General features: G+C 42.0%; 1 protein-coding gene across 4 annotated transcripts in view; it reads right to left on the bottom strand.

Annotated features, from left to right (window-relative positions):
* PRKCD (protein kinase C delta) overlaps positions 1-18,374 on the bottom strand; it is a 61,369-nt gene that overhangs the window by 9,461 nt on the left and 33,534 nt on the right. For all 4 annotated transcript variants that reach the window (XM_033071961.1, XM_033071960.1, XM_033071963.1 and 1 more), the window contains exons 2-8: positions 16,651-16,785; positions 12,578-12,777; positions 11,258-11,318; positions 2,878-3,034; positions 2,226-2,257; positions 1,460-1,545; positions 101-230 (exon numbers count right to left, since the gene is read on the bottom strand). In XM_033071961.1, the coding sequence (XP_032927852.1) occupies positions 101-230; positions 1,460-1,545; positions 2,226-2,257; positions 2,878-3,034; positions 11,258-11,318; positions 12,578-12,777; positions 16,651-16,765 (781 nt within the window). In that variant the 5' untranslated portion in view covers positions 16,766-16,785. The remainder of the gene's footprint in view (positions 1-100; positions 231-1,459; positions 1,546-2,225; positions 2,258-2,877; positions 3,035-11,257; positions 11,319-12,577; positions 12,778-16,650; positions 16,786-18,374) is intronic.

Here is an 18,374-nt window from a genome sequence, read left to right as displayed (position 1 = left end):
GCATGAGAGGAATCCCACCCTACACGACACAGTGTGCACCACCAGCAGTCTCCAGTGGAAAAGCACAGAGAGCTGCCAGCTCCCTCCTCCTGCTCCTCACCTTCACACTTGAGGCCTTGCCTGACCAGCCCCCAGAGCAGACTGCCACAGTGGTCACAGAAGGTGGGGCTCATGTAGTTGTAGACTCGGAAGCGGTGGGGCATGTCGATGTTGAAGCGCTCCTTCTGGAACTGAGCACAGCCACAGGGATTTACAGTAAATTCACGAATACAAGCCACACTGAGTATAAGTCGCATCTCTGGGTGCTGGCAAATATTTCGGTTTTTGTCCATAGATAAGCCGCACCCGAATATAAGCCGCTCTGTCGTTCGCAGCGAGGACCCGCGTGCAATTAGTAACAGAACCGCGGGAGGGCGGGGTTTACTGGCTCAGCTAAGGCTGTGCAGGCTCGGCCCGCTAGGGGCCGCTGACGGGGCCAGGTGGCCCAGCCCGGTGCTGCCGCTCGGGGCCGGCCGCCGCTGCCCCTGGGCTCGGTCACCCCGGGTCGGCGCTGCCCCGCGGTGGCAGGCAGGGACGGAGCTTCCCCCGCTCCTACGGCAGCGGCGGCGGGTGGGGACGGAGCATTCCTGCGCCCGTGGCGCCGGCGGCGGGCGCGGACAAAGCACCCCGCCTCCTCCCCGGGCTGCGGCAATGGCGGCGCGCACTTCCCCCCCCTCCCCAGGTCGCGGCAATGGCTGCGCGGGGCTCCCGTCGGCTCCTGGAGCCGCAGCGATGGCGGTGCCCCCCCCCCGTCCTCCCCGGGCCGCGGCAATGGCGGTGCGCCCCCCCACCCCTCCTCCCCTGGACTGCGGCAGAGGAGGGAAGAAGAGAGCTCTCCCGCCTCTCTCCCCGCCCCCCGTGCTGCCTGCAGGGAGCCAGGGCAACACGGTAACACTGTAACAATTGCGGAATGCCGGTTTTTACTGGCTGGTGCTTGGCTCAGCGCCCTGGCTGGCACATCTGGGGTTGTAAATGTCAGAAAATTATTCACATATTAGCCGCCCCCGACTATTAGCCGCACTTCCAGGTTTTCACCAAAATTTTTGTCAAATTGCTGCGGCTTGTATTTGTGAAATTACTGTAATCTCAACACAGCCACAGGGATTTCATCTCAGCACAGCCACAGGGATTTCATCTCAGCCCAGCCACTTATCTCAGCCTTGGCTCCCTCACTCAGCAGGGAGATGGGACCTGCCCAGCACACAGCACCCACCCCTCACAGAGCTTTCAGCTAATTTCTTACTTGAAAGCTTTGCCCACTGCATTACAGAACTTTACACAGCTTTAAGCAAAGACAGAACCTTGGCTTGCACAGTCAAGCATCTCCCGAATGGAGTTGTCAGCTTCTGTACAAGGTTTTGTTAGTTCAGCAATGTTTAATTACATAATTACACTCTAAATATATTGTTCCAGCTCTTACCATTGTGTCCCTGCTGTTGGCTGCAGTACCAGTACACCTCCCAATGATTTTATCAATGCATTTCTTATGAATAGCAGCATTGCATTCTTCAAGACATGCACAAGAAAAAAAAAAAAAAAGATTCCTTCAGATAATAAATACATAGAATGAGGTGTTTGCATTTAAAGGCAGAAATCACACTCCTTTTGCACCACACATCGAAATTTTATTTGCTATCAAGATAACAGTATTTCTAAAGCTGATTCTCCCACCCCTTTTCTTTTACCATAAACTTTATTTCTGAACTAAATGAGCAATGCCCCCACCATGTGACAGCAGAAGGAAAGTATGCTTTTGAGTTTTACTCTTTGATAGTTCCTCCCTGCTTGGAGTAACGCACAGATCTATGCCAAGTAAAAAGTGATTTTCAATTCAGCTGTAAAACCCCTCAAAAGTTGTAATTCACTTTAGAAAAGTTTCACAAAAAACTGCTGTCATAAATGAGTGCAACTTTTTAACAGCATTACACACTTCTGGGAAGAACAGCTAAGTCTGAATCTTGATACTGAAATCCCAGGTGGGAATCACAGACATATTCCTTCGATTATTGTGCAAAATTGATATTTAACATCTACTACTACCCGTGATGCATTGTGATTGATGCATTGTGCCATGCATATTTACAGATTTTTTTTCAAGAGTAACTATTAAATCTCCAGATTCATGTGGAAAAGCAGCGTAAGAAGAAAATAAAAAAAGAAAAGAAAAAGAAAAAAAATCAACTTACGTCTACATTTGTATCCCTGCTTGTTGAGTCCCCTGAAAAACAAATTATAAAAAAGGAAATCAATACATTTTCTGGACTAAAAGATGGTAGGTTTTTATTTTATTTTAATAATATCAACTAACCAATTAATAAGTTGGTCTAAATTCTGGTAATCAGAATCCTGTCTTAGGAAATCAGGGTTTAGAAGATATGGTCCCATATTTGATAGACCAGCAAATTAGGAGGAAAACCCAGAAACAACAATGGGAAATACTCCCAACCTGACTTAGGACAAAATCAGCATTACTATAAAAGGAATCCAACTTCTGGTTCTCTGTGAGTCTCCAGTCTGCCATCAGTCACTTCCCATCTCAAAGTCTGGCCATTATTTTTTCAGACCCACCCCTCTCATTCCCCTGTGACAGCTGCTGATGATCATGGCCAGATGCTGATGGAATTTCTGCCTATTATTTCAGTGGCAAAAATATTCAAGCTCTTTTTTTCAATGTGAAAGATAACTATAGTTCTTAGGTATAAAAATGCTCTTAGTGAGTATATAACTTCAATTTCCCAACTTAAATTTATTTGTCATGTTTTGTCTGAGTATAGCCAAAGCAAATTTTGCAGTAATTTGGCCCTTGGAGCTGGGGGAGGTTTAAGTTTTCTTTCTTACCATACAAAGTCTCTGCAGACAGAGCAAAATGTAGGTTGTCCAAAGAAGGTGGCGATAAATTCATGGTTTTTGATGTAGTGGATTTTGGCTTGCTTGATAGCTCCTCTCCTGTTGATAGTCACTGTCCCCTCCTCTTCCCTCATCGACTGTCTGCAGTCTGAGGGGGACACAAGAGACACACTTTTATTACTTCTAGGTATTACAAAGGTTCATATTTGCTTCTCCCAAATGTTATGTTCAGTTTGTTTTTCTGTTCCTGACTCGTGTTTCTGTTCATGACTTTCAGTCCAGCAGGGGTGGTACAGGTGCACACACTGCTTCCCAAGGTGTCCCTGTGCAAGCACTTCCCACTCCTGCCCAAGCCTTCAGCTGATGAACTGAGAGCAAAAAGCAGGGATGGAGTACAGTTCTGATAGAGAAGTGACAACCACTACTGTTTCTTGAAAAAAAGATAATCTATGATTTCTGTTACATGATTTATGTTTAATATAAGTATTTTATTGGAAGCAGGAGGGTGAGCAGAAGCCTTTCCTTGCTGCTGTTCCACACACCCTCCTGGACCAGGACTACAGCAGAAATTCAGATGAACTCCTGCAGGACCTTCTGGGTGACCACAGAACCATCCTACTGGAAGATGACTTTCTTCCAGCTTCCAGGATCATAAAGTAGCAAGGATAAATGAGATTTTCAGTTAGAAATTTCCATTTTGCTGTTTTATATAATTCATGTTTTGCTTTCCACAAGTCTCAGTCTCATTCCTTTCCCCTTCTAACCCCCATGGAGTCAGATTATTTACTATTAGAATAATGCTACCTGTTCCCATCTACTGTAGCATCTAATACTGGATCACACAGAAATCACGTGTAGCATCAGAAATAAAACAACAAACAAATTCTCAGGCTCCAAGTCCAACTGGCTCACACAGGCCCACATCAGAGGTTATGGTTATTTTCACTCATTTCCAAGGAAGGTTCTGAGTTTCTTTTACAAAAATGGGTATTTGTGGCTATAAGGCTGAGACACAAACTTAGACTATTTAGTCTTAATTAGGATTTTTAAAGTCATAAGGGTTTGTAGCAGGGGTAACCAATGCAGGTGTATCAAGAGACTGGGTAACTGGTGATTTAATCCAAGAACATCCAAGTTTCTTGTCAACTGAAAAGAGCCTGTTGAGGGACAATCCCACCCAGCAGGCAAAGATAAAGGCTTGAGCTGGCAACGAGGAGCTGATCAACTGCTAACTCCATCAGCTCTGGCCAGCAGCTTGTGGGTCCCAGCCTGGAAGAAACGTGGACATGGTTCACAAGCCCAAAGTGCTGCAAAGGCGAGGGCAACAGGATCTTGCTGTTTGCAGGCTGGGAATTTCCAGCAATGGAGCAAGGAAAAAGTCAGAAGAGCATTTTCCCCTCTCTCAATGTAACAGTTTTTAAAAATTTGCTCCATTGCATTGCTGCCTTTTATGTTTATCAGTGGGAACTTTTCTTTTAGCACTGACAGAAGCAGATTTGTTTCCTTTGCCAAGTCACACTCACTGTAATGCCTGAGCTTACTATGAAGTTACCCAGGAGCTCTGCTTTTCTGGCTGCTAGATGCACTTGGTTCTTGTCATTTTTTTTAGCTGGCTGCCACCACTGCTATTCCAACAGACTGAACCTGGAATACAATCTGTCATGTGACACCATTCTAAGTGTCCTAAGCTAATTCATCTGTCACAGCCAGCAGCACCACACTGCAGCAGCATGTGCTGTCTTAGAAAAGAACGTTCAAAAAAGGTCTCCAGGTTTTTCCACTAGGTGGTAATGTACTATTCTGAGAAATTTGGCACCTGGTTCAGAGAAAAATCCATCCTGACAGCCCCTGAAAGGACCTTCCAGTGTGCACTGTGAGAGTCCCTGAGTTACCCCTGCCCCTCCAGGAACAGGATTTGTTTTCCTTGTTCAAACAAGCTGCTGAATTCACCCAAGACAAACTCATCAGCTGCTGCACTTCAGCTTGTGGCAGTCTGCAAACTGTGCTATCTCTTTGTTTAATCCTGCTGAGCAAACACACAGACCTCACCCACCGCTCCCCGAATGCTTCAGGGAAACCACCCTTGTGTGGTGAAAGGGAAACAAGGTGCTTGAGAGGCACAAATACTTCATTCTGTTTGCTGCAGTAAAGGATGTCTTCATAAGGGAGATTTAATCAGTAACAGCAAGACAGCAGAGAAAGGGCTTTAGCTTTATGGCAGTATTCTGAGATCACCTGTAAGGCAGACAAAAGCCTTTCTGAAGTTCATAATACAAGCAAAACGAGTGTTTAGTGAGGAACAAACAGCTCATGCTAAAATGCTTGGAGCAATTTAGTATTGCTGATACTGTGTGCAGAAGTCTCTGATAAAACTTCATCAGTTTATGGGAAACACTGGTGTTTTCTCCATCTGAAGCCCTGATATTAAATTTAAGAGAAATACATGAGATTGACACTTACTTCTTCGAGAGAATTATATAAACTAATCACTTTAGGTTTCTTTCCTTTTTTAAATTTTTTTTTTTATTTTGCATATTTCCTTAAGTATACTTTAACAGGGAAGAATCCTCGAGCACAGCAAAACCTCAAAATTTGCATATGTGAGGACACACAGAACTTACAACCAGCTGCCTTGTTAGATGCCTTGCCAAAACCAACCAATATAACAAAGAATAGCTGAAAACATTTTTGTCTGGTCTAGAAGCAGCTGAGAGGTTTGGAGAGCAGCTTCAAGTCAAGTTCATCTGGAGTTGAGGTGGCTCTGAAATTCTGACGTAATTTCAATTTACTATGGGCATGTTTAACAAGTTATCTTTAATGTGTAAATTGCCTTTAATGGGTATCGCTCCAGAAAAGTTTTAAACAGCTCAGCCAACCATGGAGTTAACTGGAGAATAAAAGCTTAATTTTGGGGATGCAGAGACAACCAACAATTGCAGGGAAGTAATTTTCACAACAGCTGTACGGATGCAGGATGGAGATGGGGGGGATGGAGAAACACGAAGGGAAAAACGTTGTTCCCCCTCCAAGCAAGCCAGGATTCCCAGAAATGAAATGCTTGTCATGAACCAGCACATGGTCAGAAAGAGCATGTACAGAACAGCTGAATCAGCACCTAGGATCCAGGTGATCTCTGCAGCCTGGACTTGACATTAATCAGTTTGGACCCAGCACACACCATTAAACATAATCTATTTCCTCTCCTGAGAGCTGTGGTTAATATTTATCACTGACACAGTTCATGTATTTCAAGGTCCCTTCTCAAAACCTGCAGCTGATCTGACAAACCCCCAGAACTCCTGTGTGCTGTATATTCATGAAGCAGGGCTGTGAACTGACAGTGCAGCGCCCCAGACTGCTGCAAACATCCCCTGTATTCTCTGTTCAGCTGCAGTGCCTGTCCTGCTGAACATTTCACACAACACCCAACCCACTGCCTGGAAAACATTTACTAAAATAATATTGCTGGGGCTCTGCTGAGCTGTAATAAACCTCAAGGTGAGATGTCACATTGTCTCAACTGAACCTAAAAAGTCCAAGGACAAAAGAAAACAACCTCAGGATAACTCTACTAAAAGAATTGAAAAAATATTTACCATCTTCAGAGTTCATTTTTAATTTTAAAATTTCAACCTGTTCATTTCATGGTGCTGTTCATGAAGAGGAAAAATAACAGTGCCACTGTCAGAGACTGGGAACCAGGACTTCAAACAGCGACAGGAAAGGAATTTTCTGAGCTGGTTGCTGAGGCTGAGATTTGCCTGAAATTTCATAATAAATTACAAACCCCACTAATATTTCTGTTCAGTGCCTGTCTCCTGCTGTTCTGTGGCCTTGCACTCGGCTTTGTTTGAAAGTTAAGTGCACCTTCAGGTCAAGAAAAATATTAATCTCTCAGAGCAATCATTAAAAGGGAAAGCTTGTTCCTGACAAAGGAGACTTTCCCAGCATGAACTGTCTCAGAGGCAAACTGCTCTTTAACCTGAAGAAGACTGCTTTAAAGATCCCCTGTTAAAAACAACCCCAACCCAACCAAACCCAAAAATCCCAAGAAACCATTTACAGAAGTAGAAGTTTCCCAAAAGCCTACAGTTCTGTGACATGAACTTGCTATGTTAACTCATTCTGGTCTTTGTGCTACCCCTCTAAAGAGGATCACAGGTTTGGGTTGGAGCATTTATTCCAGTGTCTGCCACAGGCAGGGACAACTTCCAGTAGATCAGGTTGCTCATAGTCCCATCCAGCCTTGAACAAATCAAGGATGAAGTCCTGCCCTGGCTCCTGAGCCAGCACCTGCTGCTGCTCTGACAGAGGGGCTGCTCTGTCACTTTAATATAATAAATAATAAACTTTATTATGTATGTATGGAACGTTTCCAGGCATTACTGACACCAAAGGCCTGGTAGAAAAGTGTAAAACAAAACACCAGCTCTAACAAGCCCTGCTTTTCTATCCAGGATTAAAAAACCCCCAAACCAAACACACTCCAGCCTTTGTAGTGCTCCCACCCTCCCAGAGCTGCAGTGTGAACACAGCCCCTGCTCAGCATACAGAGCTCTTATTTTACAGCTCAGTGTTTTGGTAAATGCTTCTGCAGAGACCTCTGGGATCTCACTGGTGGTGACAGAACCAGGAATAAACCGAAAACAGGTCTTCTTTCTTTTTCAAATTACACAGTAAAACCAACCTTTAAAGATACAGCATCTCAATCAAACTTCTACTGAAGGTACAAACTAGATCAGATTTTTGTGCCCCACAACACCATGTCAGCTACCTTGGGAACCACAGACACACCAATCTGGTGTCTCTGAATCACTACATCTGCCACTGTCTGATTCTTCTAGAGAAAAATCAGGAAATAAAACCTACAGAGGTTTTTGTTGAATTCATGCAATTGCACTTCTGGTGCAGACTAAAGCAGATGTGAGGTGCTGCTGAATAACCTCCACACTAGCAGAGTTTCTAGAAAAAGCATTTTCTCAGTTAAATGAGCAAATCATACCAACATCCCCATGTACAGTTATAAGGTTCACTTCTGGCTCTTCAGCCCTCATCACTATTATTTATTAAAAATGTGACCACCCTTTCCCAACACACCTCATCCACAGAGATACTATGTTCAGATCTTACTTTAGGTCCATACAATATGCAAACTGAAATGGCAAATCTGTCATTTACCCTATTATTTTTCACAGGTAACTCAGAAAAATGTTGAAGTCTCATGCTTCCTCAACACACAGAGAACAAAATATTCAAAATATATGCAGCTCTGTGGTTCATGTCTCTCTCCCAGAAGTCAGATACTTGAGATATCAAAAGTTCACATGCAAATTACTCACCTTCTGGTACTTCTAATGGCATTTTAAGGAAAAAATTCACTGCCCCTTTCTGCAAGAAGCTGTAGCCAGCAAAACAGCAATTCAGAATTCAAACCCAAGACACAAGCACACTCCCAAAGCTGCTAACACTGCATGAGCCACTCCGGAGAGTGAGGTTCTGCATTTTCTTACTCAAGAAGGTCATTAACCACATTTGAATAAACAAAGATCAAGCAAAGCATTAAACTTATTTCAACTCCCACCTATTAAAACTAAAGCTGCTTTACAGAATTAGAACCTAGTTTCAATACTACAGCGAGAGAAGGAGGGGTAGAAGGAAAACAATTTCAAAATTAAAATGGTTGTTAATACCCTGTTCTCACTTTTCATACACCAGGAGAAAAGCTTTTGAATTTCCAGCACAAGCTCATATTCAAATCACAGGACAGAAGACAAAAAAGTTCTTTGACAGTTCTAAGTCAGGGCTCTGCAGTCCCCATTTTATAGGGTCTAGGAAGAAAAAGTCCTTTAAGATTGGTGAGAGTTTTCATGAATTAACTGGTCAGGCCTCGATCTGCAAAAATAATATTTAAATGAAAAGTCTCAGTGTAGTCTACCATGGAAAAACCATTAATACCAGCTTATTTTGTGATTTCTTTCCTCTAAGAATATACCTGTTAATAGAGCAATAACATTCTTATTTCTCTGCTCTGCAGCACTGCAGGAGAGGAAAGCAGTTTTCTCTAGAGGTAGCAGAATGTTTGTAACTTAGAAGAAAGGTTTGAAAAACAGCAGCTTCAGTTTGGAAAACAAGCTAAAGAAAGAATTAGTCACTTCTGTGAAGTGTTTGGAGATTTTCAAACAAAAGGTAGCACCTATACTCAAAGATACAAATGGCAGCAATACCTTTGAATAAACCAGGGAATAACTGAAATGCCAGTTTCAGAACAAGTCTTTTTTAGTAGTTTAGAAACACAGCTACCACAGAGCTCTGTAAGGCAGGTCAGAGGGAGAACAAAATGACAAGTGCATAGGAAGGAACGTGAACTGTCTCTGAGCTTTCAGCTGTTAACTGAGGGTTTCAGCAGTGTGGGGAATGGAGGTTTGCACAAACATCCTTCAGTGCACCAGCAAACCTCTCTGCTCTCACTGGTAAGTGTCAATTTAACTGGAGAGAGAACATTTACAGAAATGCAATGATGAGCCAAAAATATGTGTTTGCCTATTTAGCAGCATTACACTGACATAAGGAAGGTTTACAACCTTGAGGAGGAGTAGTTTGTTAAAATGTATTGATATTTTAAGTGTTCACATTAAAATATCAGATTGAGTGACTTCCCTTCATAAAATTTAGATGTATAAATGTCTTGAAAGGCAATTTCCACCACCTTTGTTGTTCAGTTGCCAAAAATGTATCAGTGACTAATTTAATATAAAGCAGAAGGTAAATAGGAAGTCATTGAAAAGTAAAGGTCAAAAAAGTGCATTAAGATGTGAATATTAACTTGCCAATTAGAGTATAAATGCATGACTTAATGATCTGTTTGGTATTTAGGCTTCATCCACCACCATCTGCAATCCCTAATAAAGGCAATGAAAAGAACTGTGAGAACATCGTATCTATTTTTAAATTATTTTGATTACTGAGTAAAATTAATTTAGTACTTTCACAACACAAGTATATTACCTGCCTACTAACAGCTAATAATAAATTTGGAAGGATTTCACTTATGCCATCTCCATTTTTCCACATGTCTATGTGGAAAGGAGGGAATATGCTTCAGCCTCATTAAATAAACAACTGAAAATACAGAAATTGGGTTTGTACAGGTTTGCTTGAGAAACTTATGGGTGTCCAGGAGAAATGGATTTCTGTATATCTCATTAAATATGTATGATCACAGAACCAGTACCCCATGAAACAGTCTTGGACAAGAAACTATGACTAAGACCAAGATAAATATTTTCTAATATAATGGCTCACACCAGTTTAAATGCAAACCTGTGAAAAGCTCTCACTTACAGACTCTTTAGAAAGTCACAGTATTTTTAAAAATTTTGCTTTGAAGAGTTGACTTCACAGACACCAAAGCAACAAGCATATAGATAAAACATCACCTCTGAAATGTAACCTATGCACATCACATTCTATCTTCAGTATCTTCTGCACAGATTGCACAAAAATGTATGGGACCTGCACAATGAATTTGTTCTGGAGAGTAAAACTGTGCTCCTTCTATAAATGTCTGTGGGGAAAAAAACCCACCCATGCTTCAAAATGTCCAGCTTAGTCTTTTCAGTTATTTATAAACACATACTATTAAACCTTATTAGACTGGTGGGCTAATCTGGCCCAGTTATTTTATAATTACAATATTATTCCCAAGAAATAATGGTTTTATGACTTCTTGTATGGCAAAGTCCAAAGCTAAGCAAGCTGTTTTACAGCATTTCCATAGAAAGGGATTCCCCAGATATACAAATCCATGCCCAAATTCCTGTTTTTATTGTTGTACTTGAAGCTTCCCTCCCAGTTCATTCCCAAAGAGCCTGTGTAGGTTTCTGACACAGACAGGTTGTTCACTTTTTAAACTGGTACACCAGATCATTGACTAGAATTGCATTTTAATACTAAACCATTCACTCATTCCTACAATCAGTTTCTGCAATTAGTGAATAGGATGCCTCAATCCCAGGAAACTCAGACCCACTTCTCCAACCCACAAAGCTTCCCACCTAAGCTAGAGCAAGAAATTCAACTTCTTTGCACCTAAAAAGGAACAGATAATGTATTTTCCATTACATCAAAACATGAGAACAGACATATTAAAAGATCCAAAACTACCTAAATGCAACAACATTTAGAAATGAACAAATCCTGCCACGAGTCCACATAAAAAAACCCCAAACACACACCTAAAGAGCAAATTAATTAAATTAATTAATAAGATTCTACTCAGTGCACCAGGTGATTTTTTTTTGTAAGGTACATTCTGTGTTCTGCAAAAAACCTCTTTTTCACATAACTGACTGAAAAAGACTATTGGCATTACCTGCATCTTCCAAAAAATACTGCACAGCCATCAGCACCTTCCCCTGAGGTTGAAGGTCAAGCTGTGGAAAGAAAGATAGCAACAGTGAAGTGTGTGGTTGACTGCATCTCTCAGGAATTTAAACAGCTCTTCCTAGGGTATCAAAGTAGACTATTCAATAACTATTTGATTACAATCCTCTTCCATATCTCACTATTGCAGCTGAGTCAGGGGCTTTTATTCTCTTGCTTTTACTTGTGCGCTGCCTTGCTTTGATGTGTCCCCAGGAGTTCAGCATGGTCAGAGTTCACATTGTTTGTCCATGTCCCTTTCCCATGTCTGCAAAGAACTTTGTTGGCTTCTGTTTTTACTGTAAGTAAATTCAATCTGCACAGGAACTCAGTTTTAAAAGAAGTCTATACAATCCTTTATGTGTTTATTGAGAGTATGAACCATAATGATATCAAATGCTGCTGCTGGCAGTGAAATAAAGTGGTATATTCAAAATTCGTTTTCCTTTCCTCCTCAAAACCATTACACATGATTTCTGTGGCAAATTCTACAGACCAGCAAAAAAAATAATGCCTTTTAAGCCAACAGCTGAGGTCAGTTCCTGTGCTCAGAAAGTAGCCACTAATTCTTAAACTGCTGCCTTCATAAAAGATAAGAAATACTTAACCACATAAGAGTGACTCAATCTTCACTTCAGCACAGAGCAAAGTACCCCTGGGTTACAATAAATACAACTTGGGATGAAAAATCCAGTCCCCAGACAAAATCAAACCACAGTTACATTAGATACACCCATGAATATATCCCCACAAAACCCATCATCCTACTGGGATAATGAGTGAGTTCATCTCTAAGGCAGTGTCTGACACTCAGAACATTTGCCCAGCAAAGTTCACAGAAGGCCAGGACCTCAGCTACAGCTAATAATGCCAGGCTGTCTCTCCACACACAAAAACAACCCTACAGGCTGTGCTAAGTGGTCTCTGCTGGCCATGATGCTCTGTCCAAGCCATGACAGGCTGTACAGAGAAAGGTGAACACTGATGATGTCAATGTGGTACCTGTTCTGTGGATAATAAGCAGAGGATTTGAGACCACTGAATGGCTAAAACTGATGACTATTAGCTTTTACTCTTCTGAATAATTGTTCTTGTCTTAGAAATCAAGTTAAGGTGTGAAAAAAAGCCCCAAGTGTAACAGGTGAATACAAACTAGAGAGTTTCTACTGACCTAGCAAAATCTGCAAGCCTAAAAGGCACAGGGCATTCATTCAGCTTGAAGGAAACAAAACTAGGTCAGCAATTTTGAGGAATTAATGTTTTTCCTTACCCAGAACTCTGCTTTGCCATTGCCTTTCTTGCACCGTTCTGCCAGCACTGACACACCCACAGTCACTTCAGACAGAGGCTCTTCTGCTGCCTTCATCAGCACAATCTGGATCACCCGGCCCTCGTAAATGTGGGCGTCAAAAGTCGATTTCCATTCGGGATACATAGTAGGTTTCTTCTGAATCAGAGTTTTTCCTCTCTCTGAAAGCCACAAAAAAAAAAAAAGAGAACAGAAATTAAAATGTATATAGATCTAGTATTTAAACTCAACAAACTAAAATAGGGAATAGCAGACTTACTGCTTCTTTTACTGTTGTTGGAATAAGGTTTAAATACTCAGTTCGAAAGTTCATGACATGGAAGGCAAAGCCCACCCTGATGAACATGCAAAGGCAGTGAAGGGTTAACATGGAGCCAGAGAGCAGGAGGGACAAACCCCAGTGTGATATTGATAAGCTGCTTTAGTCAGTCACAACTTGACAGGGAACACTTGCATGGCTCCATTCAGGTATAAATCTCCATGAAGTGTCATCTGATCATTGTGATTACCTACTGCTATAAGATAAATTAAGATAAACCCCACACTGACCCAGTTTAAATTGAAAGCAGTGTCAGAGATGAAAGGTTTCACATTTCATTAATCTACTTCCAAGTTGTCCCAACATTTCACTTGTAATCATAAGTCACTCTCCTTGGCATTGTACTCTACCACAACTTCTACTTTTTAAAGGTTATTTCAGGGCCTTATCTGTCCTCTGTAGTACACGCAGATCTTGTGCAGTTAAGGAATAACAAAAAAGCAAAAATTACCTAGAAAATTCCTTTCCCCCACTTCTTTTTTCTTTGGTTTTCTTTAAGAGACTCAGCACACTCCTTTGTTAGGATTTTTACAGTGCTGCACTATTCTTGTTAGATGGATTTTTTTTCCTTTTTGCCAAGAAAGGCTGGATGATCCTTGAAGTCCCTTTCCGCCTGGTATTCTATGGCTCTTAACACACAGCTTCAGTCTCTCTTGCTAGTCACTAAAGTGATTTCTTCCTGCCCATATCCTGGGCACAGAAAACACCCAGTGCCTGCACAATCTATGACAAGCTTTGGCATATTTCTAGATCTGGGTCTCCAAGTCCCATCAACACACCCAAAGTGATGGTGCCTCCTAAGAAACCATAGCCAGCTCTTCACTGTGACTCTGGCACACAGTGTCACCTCCCAGTATTCCTTGGATTTGCTGCCAAGCCAATTATTTTCCATTTGTGCCCATGTAACTGAATACAATTTTCTACATTCTACACAATTTCTGCTATACACCAAGATTTTTTTTTTTTTTTTGCAATAGAAGTTCTAAGTGCCTCTCCAGCTCTCAATGATCCACTTGCTGTTATGCTATCAAGGTAGTAGTAAAGCAGATTAAATAGTAGGACCCTTCCTCAGAAAGCTGCATCATGGTGTCTTAGATACTTAATATTTTAAAATCTTCCTGGAAACTCAAGGCAAAGTCAGTGGGCATTCATTAAGAGCTTGCTGGATGCACTCCACTCAGCTGTGCTGAGCTCTGCAGACAAGCACAGGGAATGGTGTCCTTGCAGTGCTTTATTAGGGAATGCCTGCCAGCAACAGCACTGGGAGTTACAGCTTGGACACAGCCTCGAGCCACGTGCCAAAGGACATTCCAAAATGCTCAGAAATGGCCACATGAGGACCTCTCCATGGCAAACCAAACTTGAGTATTCCCCCTCTAGTCAGTCAGCAGCTTTTCTCTTGAATGTGGGGAACTCTGCAGACAGAAAACTCAAGACCTTCACAGTGAAAACCTACTTCCAGAGCCCTGTTCTATGAAAAAAACTTGAAAATATTGTCACAGAATCACTGAATTGTTTAGGTGGAAAAAGACCTTTAAGATCATCAATTCCAACCACCAACCCAGCACTCACAAGGCCATCATTAAACCATGTCCTCAAGTCCCACATCTACACATTTATTTAGAGATTAATAGGAAAGACAATAAAGGTGAGGAGGGGGATAAAAACCAGGCTGTCTGCAGGGCAAGGCTTTTGCACTGGCCTGCTTTTTGGATTGCTAAAGCCAGACCCCTTCATCAAAAAGGCACAATTCAGGAGGCATCCTTGGCAATAGGAAAAATTGCACATTTGCAGAACCTTTGATAGTAATTTAGGGTTTGCAGAAACAGCAGCAATTTGTAAAGAGTTGGTAATACTCTTTGTAAGATTCCTAGAAGGGGAAAGAATGATTCCAGGTTGTCTACAGGCCTCTCCCCTCCCTATTCCCATGTCCCAATTAATATCTGCTTTGATCAGTCAACTCTATACATTTTCACCCTACATAAAACATAAAGAAGGTGTCTCAGTTACTGGAAACAGCTTCAAGCCATGCTGCTTTTTAATAAAATCACACTAATCAAGACTTGTCATGGAACACAATCCCTGACTGCAAATAAACACTGAAGGGTCAGCAAAGCACAGACTTTAAAGAGCACTGTTACTGCCTCTGCTGTGTTCAGACCTCCTTGGCTTCCCTGTTCACACTCCTGACTTCAAAACACATCACATGTTTACAAACTGGCTCACTGCCTAATCTCATTAAGATCTACGATTTTCTTCTTCCCATACAATGAATTTTTCCTTGATTGTGTTTCAGCCTTCAAATCCAACAAAAGGTGTTCCACATCTTGTCAAACTGGCCAGGAGCATCAGATTATTTTCCTGATTACTCCAATCACTCACCTCTCCAAGCAGTTCCCTCTCCTCCCCCTCTTCTAGTACATCAAAGACACATGGAAGCAAAGACTGGGAAATACTGGGACAATTCTACTTTTCAAAAGCAAATGGCTGGGAAAAAATGGCTGGGAAAAAACCAGCGAATTTATTTAGATTACTTTGATTTCTCCACATATTCTGGCAGCTGCAACACCTTCAACACCATTTCTTCAGAGGTTCTCCCAGCAGATTAGGAAACTACTTCTTTGGAGCTTAGTACATTTGTTGGATGATGACACTTTCTGGAAAAGGCACCATGCCTTGTATTTCAAGTTTAAATGCAGCTTTTACCCTCAGCAAAAAGAGAGAAGATCAATCATGTGAGGAAGAATAAACTTCACCCTTTTCTGCATTCTTTGATGTTTTGTGACTCTCCAGAGCCACAATGCAGGATTAGAGAGCTGCAGTCTAGCACAATACAGCAATTCCCTCTCATCCTGTTTGGCTACAGTGATGTGTTCTAGCCAAATTTCAGAAAATATTATAAACCTTTGGACCAGTTTCTGTAAAGATGAGGTCTTTGAAGGCTGAGGGCCTGGTGAGTCACTTGGTCTGTCCAGTTGGAGAGACTGAGGAGAGACCTCACTGCAGTTACAACTTCCTTGTGAGGGGAAGAAGAGGGGCAAGCACTGATCCCTGCTCTGTGGTGACCAGTGACAGGACCTGAGGGAATGGCCTGAAGCTGTGCCAGGGCAGGTTTGGGTTGGATATTAGAAAAAGGTTCCTCCCAGAGGGTGGTGGGGCACTGAACAGGCTCCCCAGGGAATGGTCACAGCCCCAAGGCTGGCAGAGCTCCAGGAGCCTTTGGACAGCTCTCTCAGGCACAGGGTGTGACTCCTGGGGATGGTCCCATGCCAGGAGTTGGACTCAGTGGTCACTGAGGGTCCCTTCCAGCACAGCTTATTCTGTGTTTCTGTGCTAAGAGGACCTTCAGTGTGAGTAATTTCAAGCAAACAAATCAGCCAAAGTACCTCAGTTACTACAACAATAACAAACTGCACCTCTCATCATAACCCATCCTCCAAGCCAATAAAAAACAGTTGCTGCTCTGTAGTTAAGTTCTCTCAAACTTGCTGCAGTCCAGCTTCCTGTCTTGCATACTAAGAAAGAAGCCTTGCTTTAAGGTGGGGGATGGAGAAAACAGCCATTATTATTTCTCCCATTCCAAAAGAAAAGCTCACATTGAAGTGCTTGGCATGACAGGAAGAGAAGGACTCACTGCCATTCAGAGATTAAGGAGGATTACAGTATTTCTCAAAAATAATGACATTCAGAAAAGCATTCCCATTTGTAACCTCACCTGTAGTCAGAGCTTCCTTCATCTTGATTGCACAGAAAGGCTGTAGCTGTTCTCCTTGATTCTGCACAGGTCCCAGCTCAAAGGAGTTGAAAGATATTCGTAAAAAGGGGGCCATTGCTCAGGATGATACACAGCCTACGTGGAAAGAAAGAAAGAAAGAAATAAAAATCAGAGTAAAACAGCTGGTAATATGTAATAAAGTGACATTCCTCAGCAGCCATCAGAGCTTCTATTGAAGCTACAATCACCTGGCTTTTATTCCTGTATTGCTTTCAGGTGGCAGCTCACAAGTCCTAGGAAGCATCCAGAGCTAGTGATCCACCCTGTGAGACTCCAAACCTGCACATGGCAGGCAAAGAGAACAGGGGCAGGTAGAAAAAGCTCCAGAGCTATTGCGTCACCCGTTTTAAAGTGTCAGGAATCACAAGAATTTAAAACACCTCTAACTTCTAAATCAGCAAACAGGTCTTCCCCCAGTCTTAAGAGCTCTTGAATTTAGAGCAGATTTCAGTTTACAGTTCACAGCACCTCTAGCAATGGAGTTTGTCCTGTATGCTACATTGTTTTGTGACACAAAAAGGATTTATTCAAAGGCAAAGAGAAAAGAGTCATTTGAAAGAAAATCAGTGCTAGTGTGTTTGGAGAATGAAGGATGCAAGGAAAGAGGATTAGAGGGAAAGAGACAACAAGGTAACAGGAAGAGATGGTGGAAAAAAAATGAAGACTTGAAACTGGCCTGAGCTGGCCTTTTGACTGTAGATTGTCAAGCTCAGTCAAGCAGCATCAGGAAGAACATTTCAAGCAATCTTGCACATGCTGGCATTTTTTAATGTAATGACATTGATCTGAGAAACAATTAACATTTCACTTTTATCTCTTAAGGTCATTTAGATAAAAGACTGAAATCAAGTCTCTGCAGCAAGACAGCATACAGCTCCTGACAGCACCATTTGCACATCTCACACTCTCCCCATGCAGGGACCATTTTCAATAAATGAAAAAATGTTATGACTAACTTTTATTGAACTAGGTTTTTTTAACTGACTATTTCCACACTTTCTTTCTGTAGAGTAAAAAAGAGTTAGAAAGCAAGTTTAGGATTACTTGGCACCACTGCTCATCCCCCTGAAGAACAGAAAGCAACAACTATAATTCTCATTCACGCAGACTCATAACAAAGCAATAACCCTCCCACAGTAATCCACTGCTTATTGCAGCTTGGGGCACCATTTGATGAGAGTGGAGATTGAGGTGACCTCACAAAGAAAGAAAAATAGCCAGCTTTTGTAAAAATTAACAAACACCATCTGACAGCTCACTTTCACAAACACAACTTGAGCACAATGTTCATCAAGAGCTTTAATGAGGAACATATTTTAGCTACTCAAGAGACCCTGCGCTCACTGTGTTCAGAACTACACCCCAGTGATCAGCTACAGGACTTGCCAACAGCAGATCACATATCATTACTACTCAACATGGATGTAAAAGAAACCAGATTTCAGCCTTGTTCACCTTGTTCACTTCTGGGAAACAGCTCTAAGACTCAGTGAGGCCATAGGTAGAAACAAGCTGGGTCGGTCAAGATGCAGCTTCCAAGAAGGTTTATTTAACAGAATCACAGGAGAATTCTGCTGTAAGGGACAGCCCAGCAAGAAGTCACAATTTCCAGTAAGCCTGTGACTTTATGAACAAAAAATTGGAAAGCACTGACAAAGCTAAAC

The sequence above is a fragment of the Catharus ustulatus genome, chromosome 13 (assembly GCF_009819885.2).
Source record: "Catharus ustulatus isolate bCatUst1 chromosome 13, bCatUst1.pri.v2, whole genome shotgun sequence".
Taxonomy (NCBI): Eukaryota; Metazoa; Chordata; class Aves; order Passeriformes; family Turdidae; genus Catharus; species Catharus ustulatus.
This window is presented reverse-complemented; position numbering and strand designations above follow the sequence as displayed.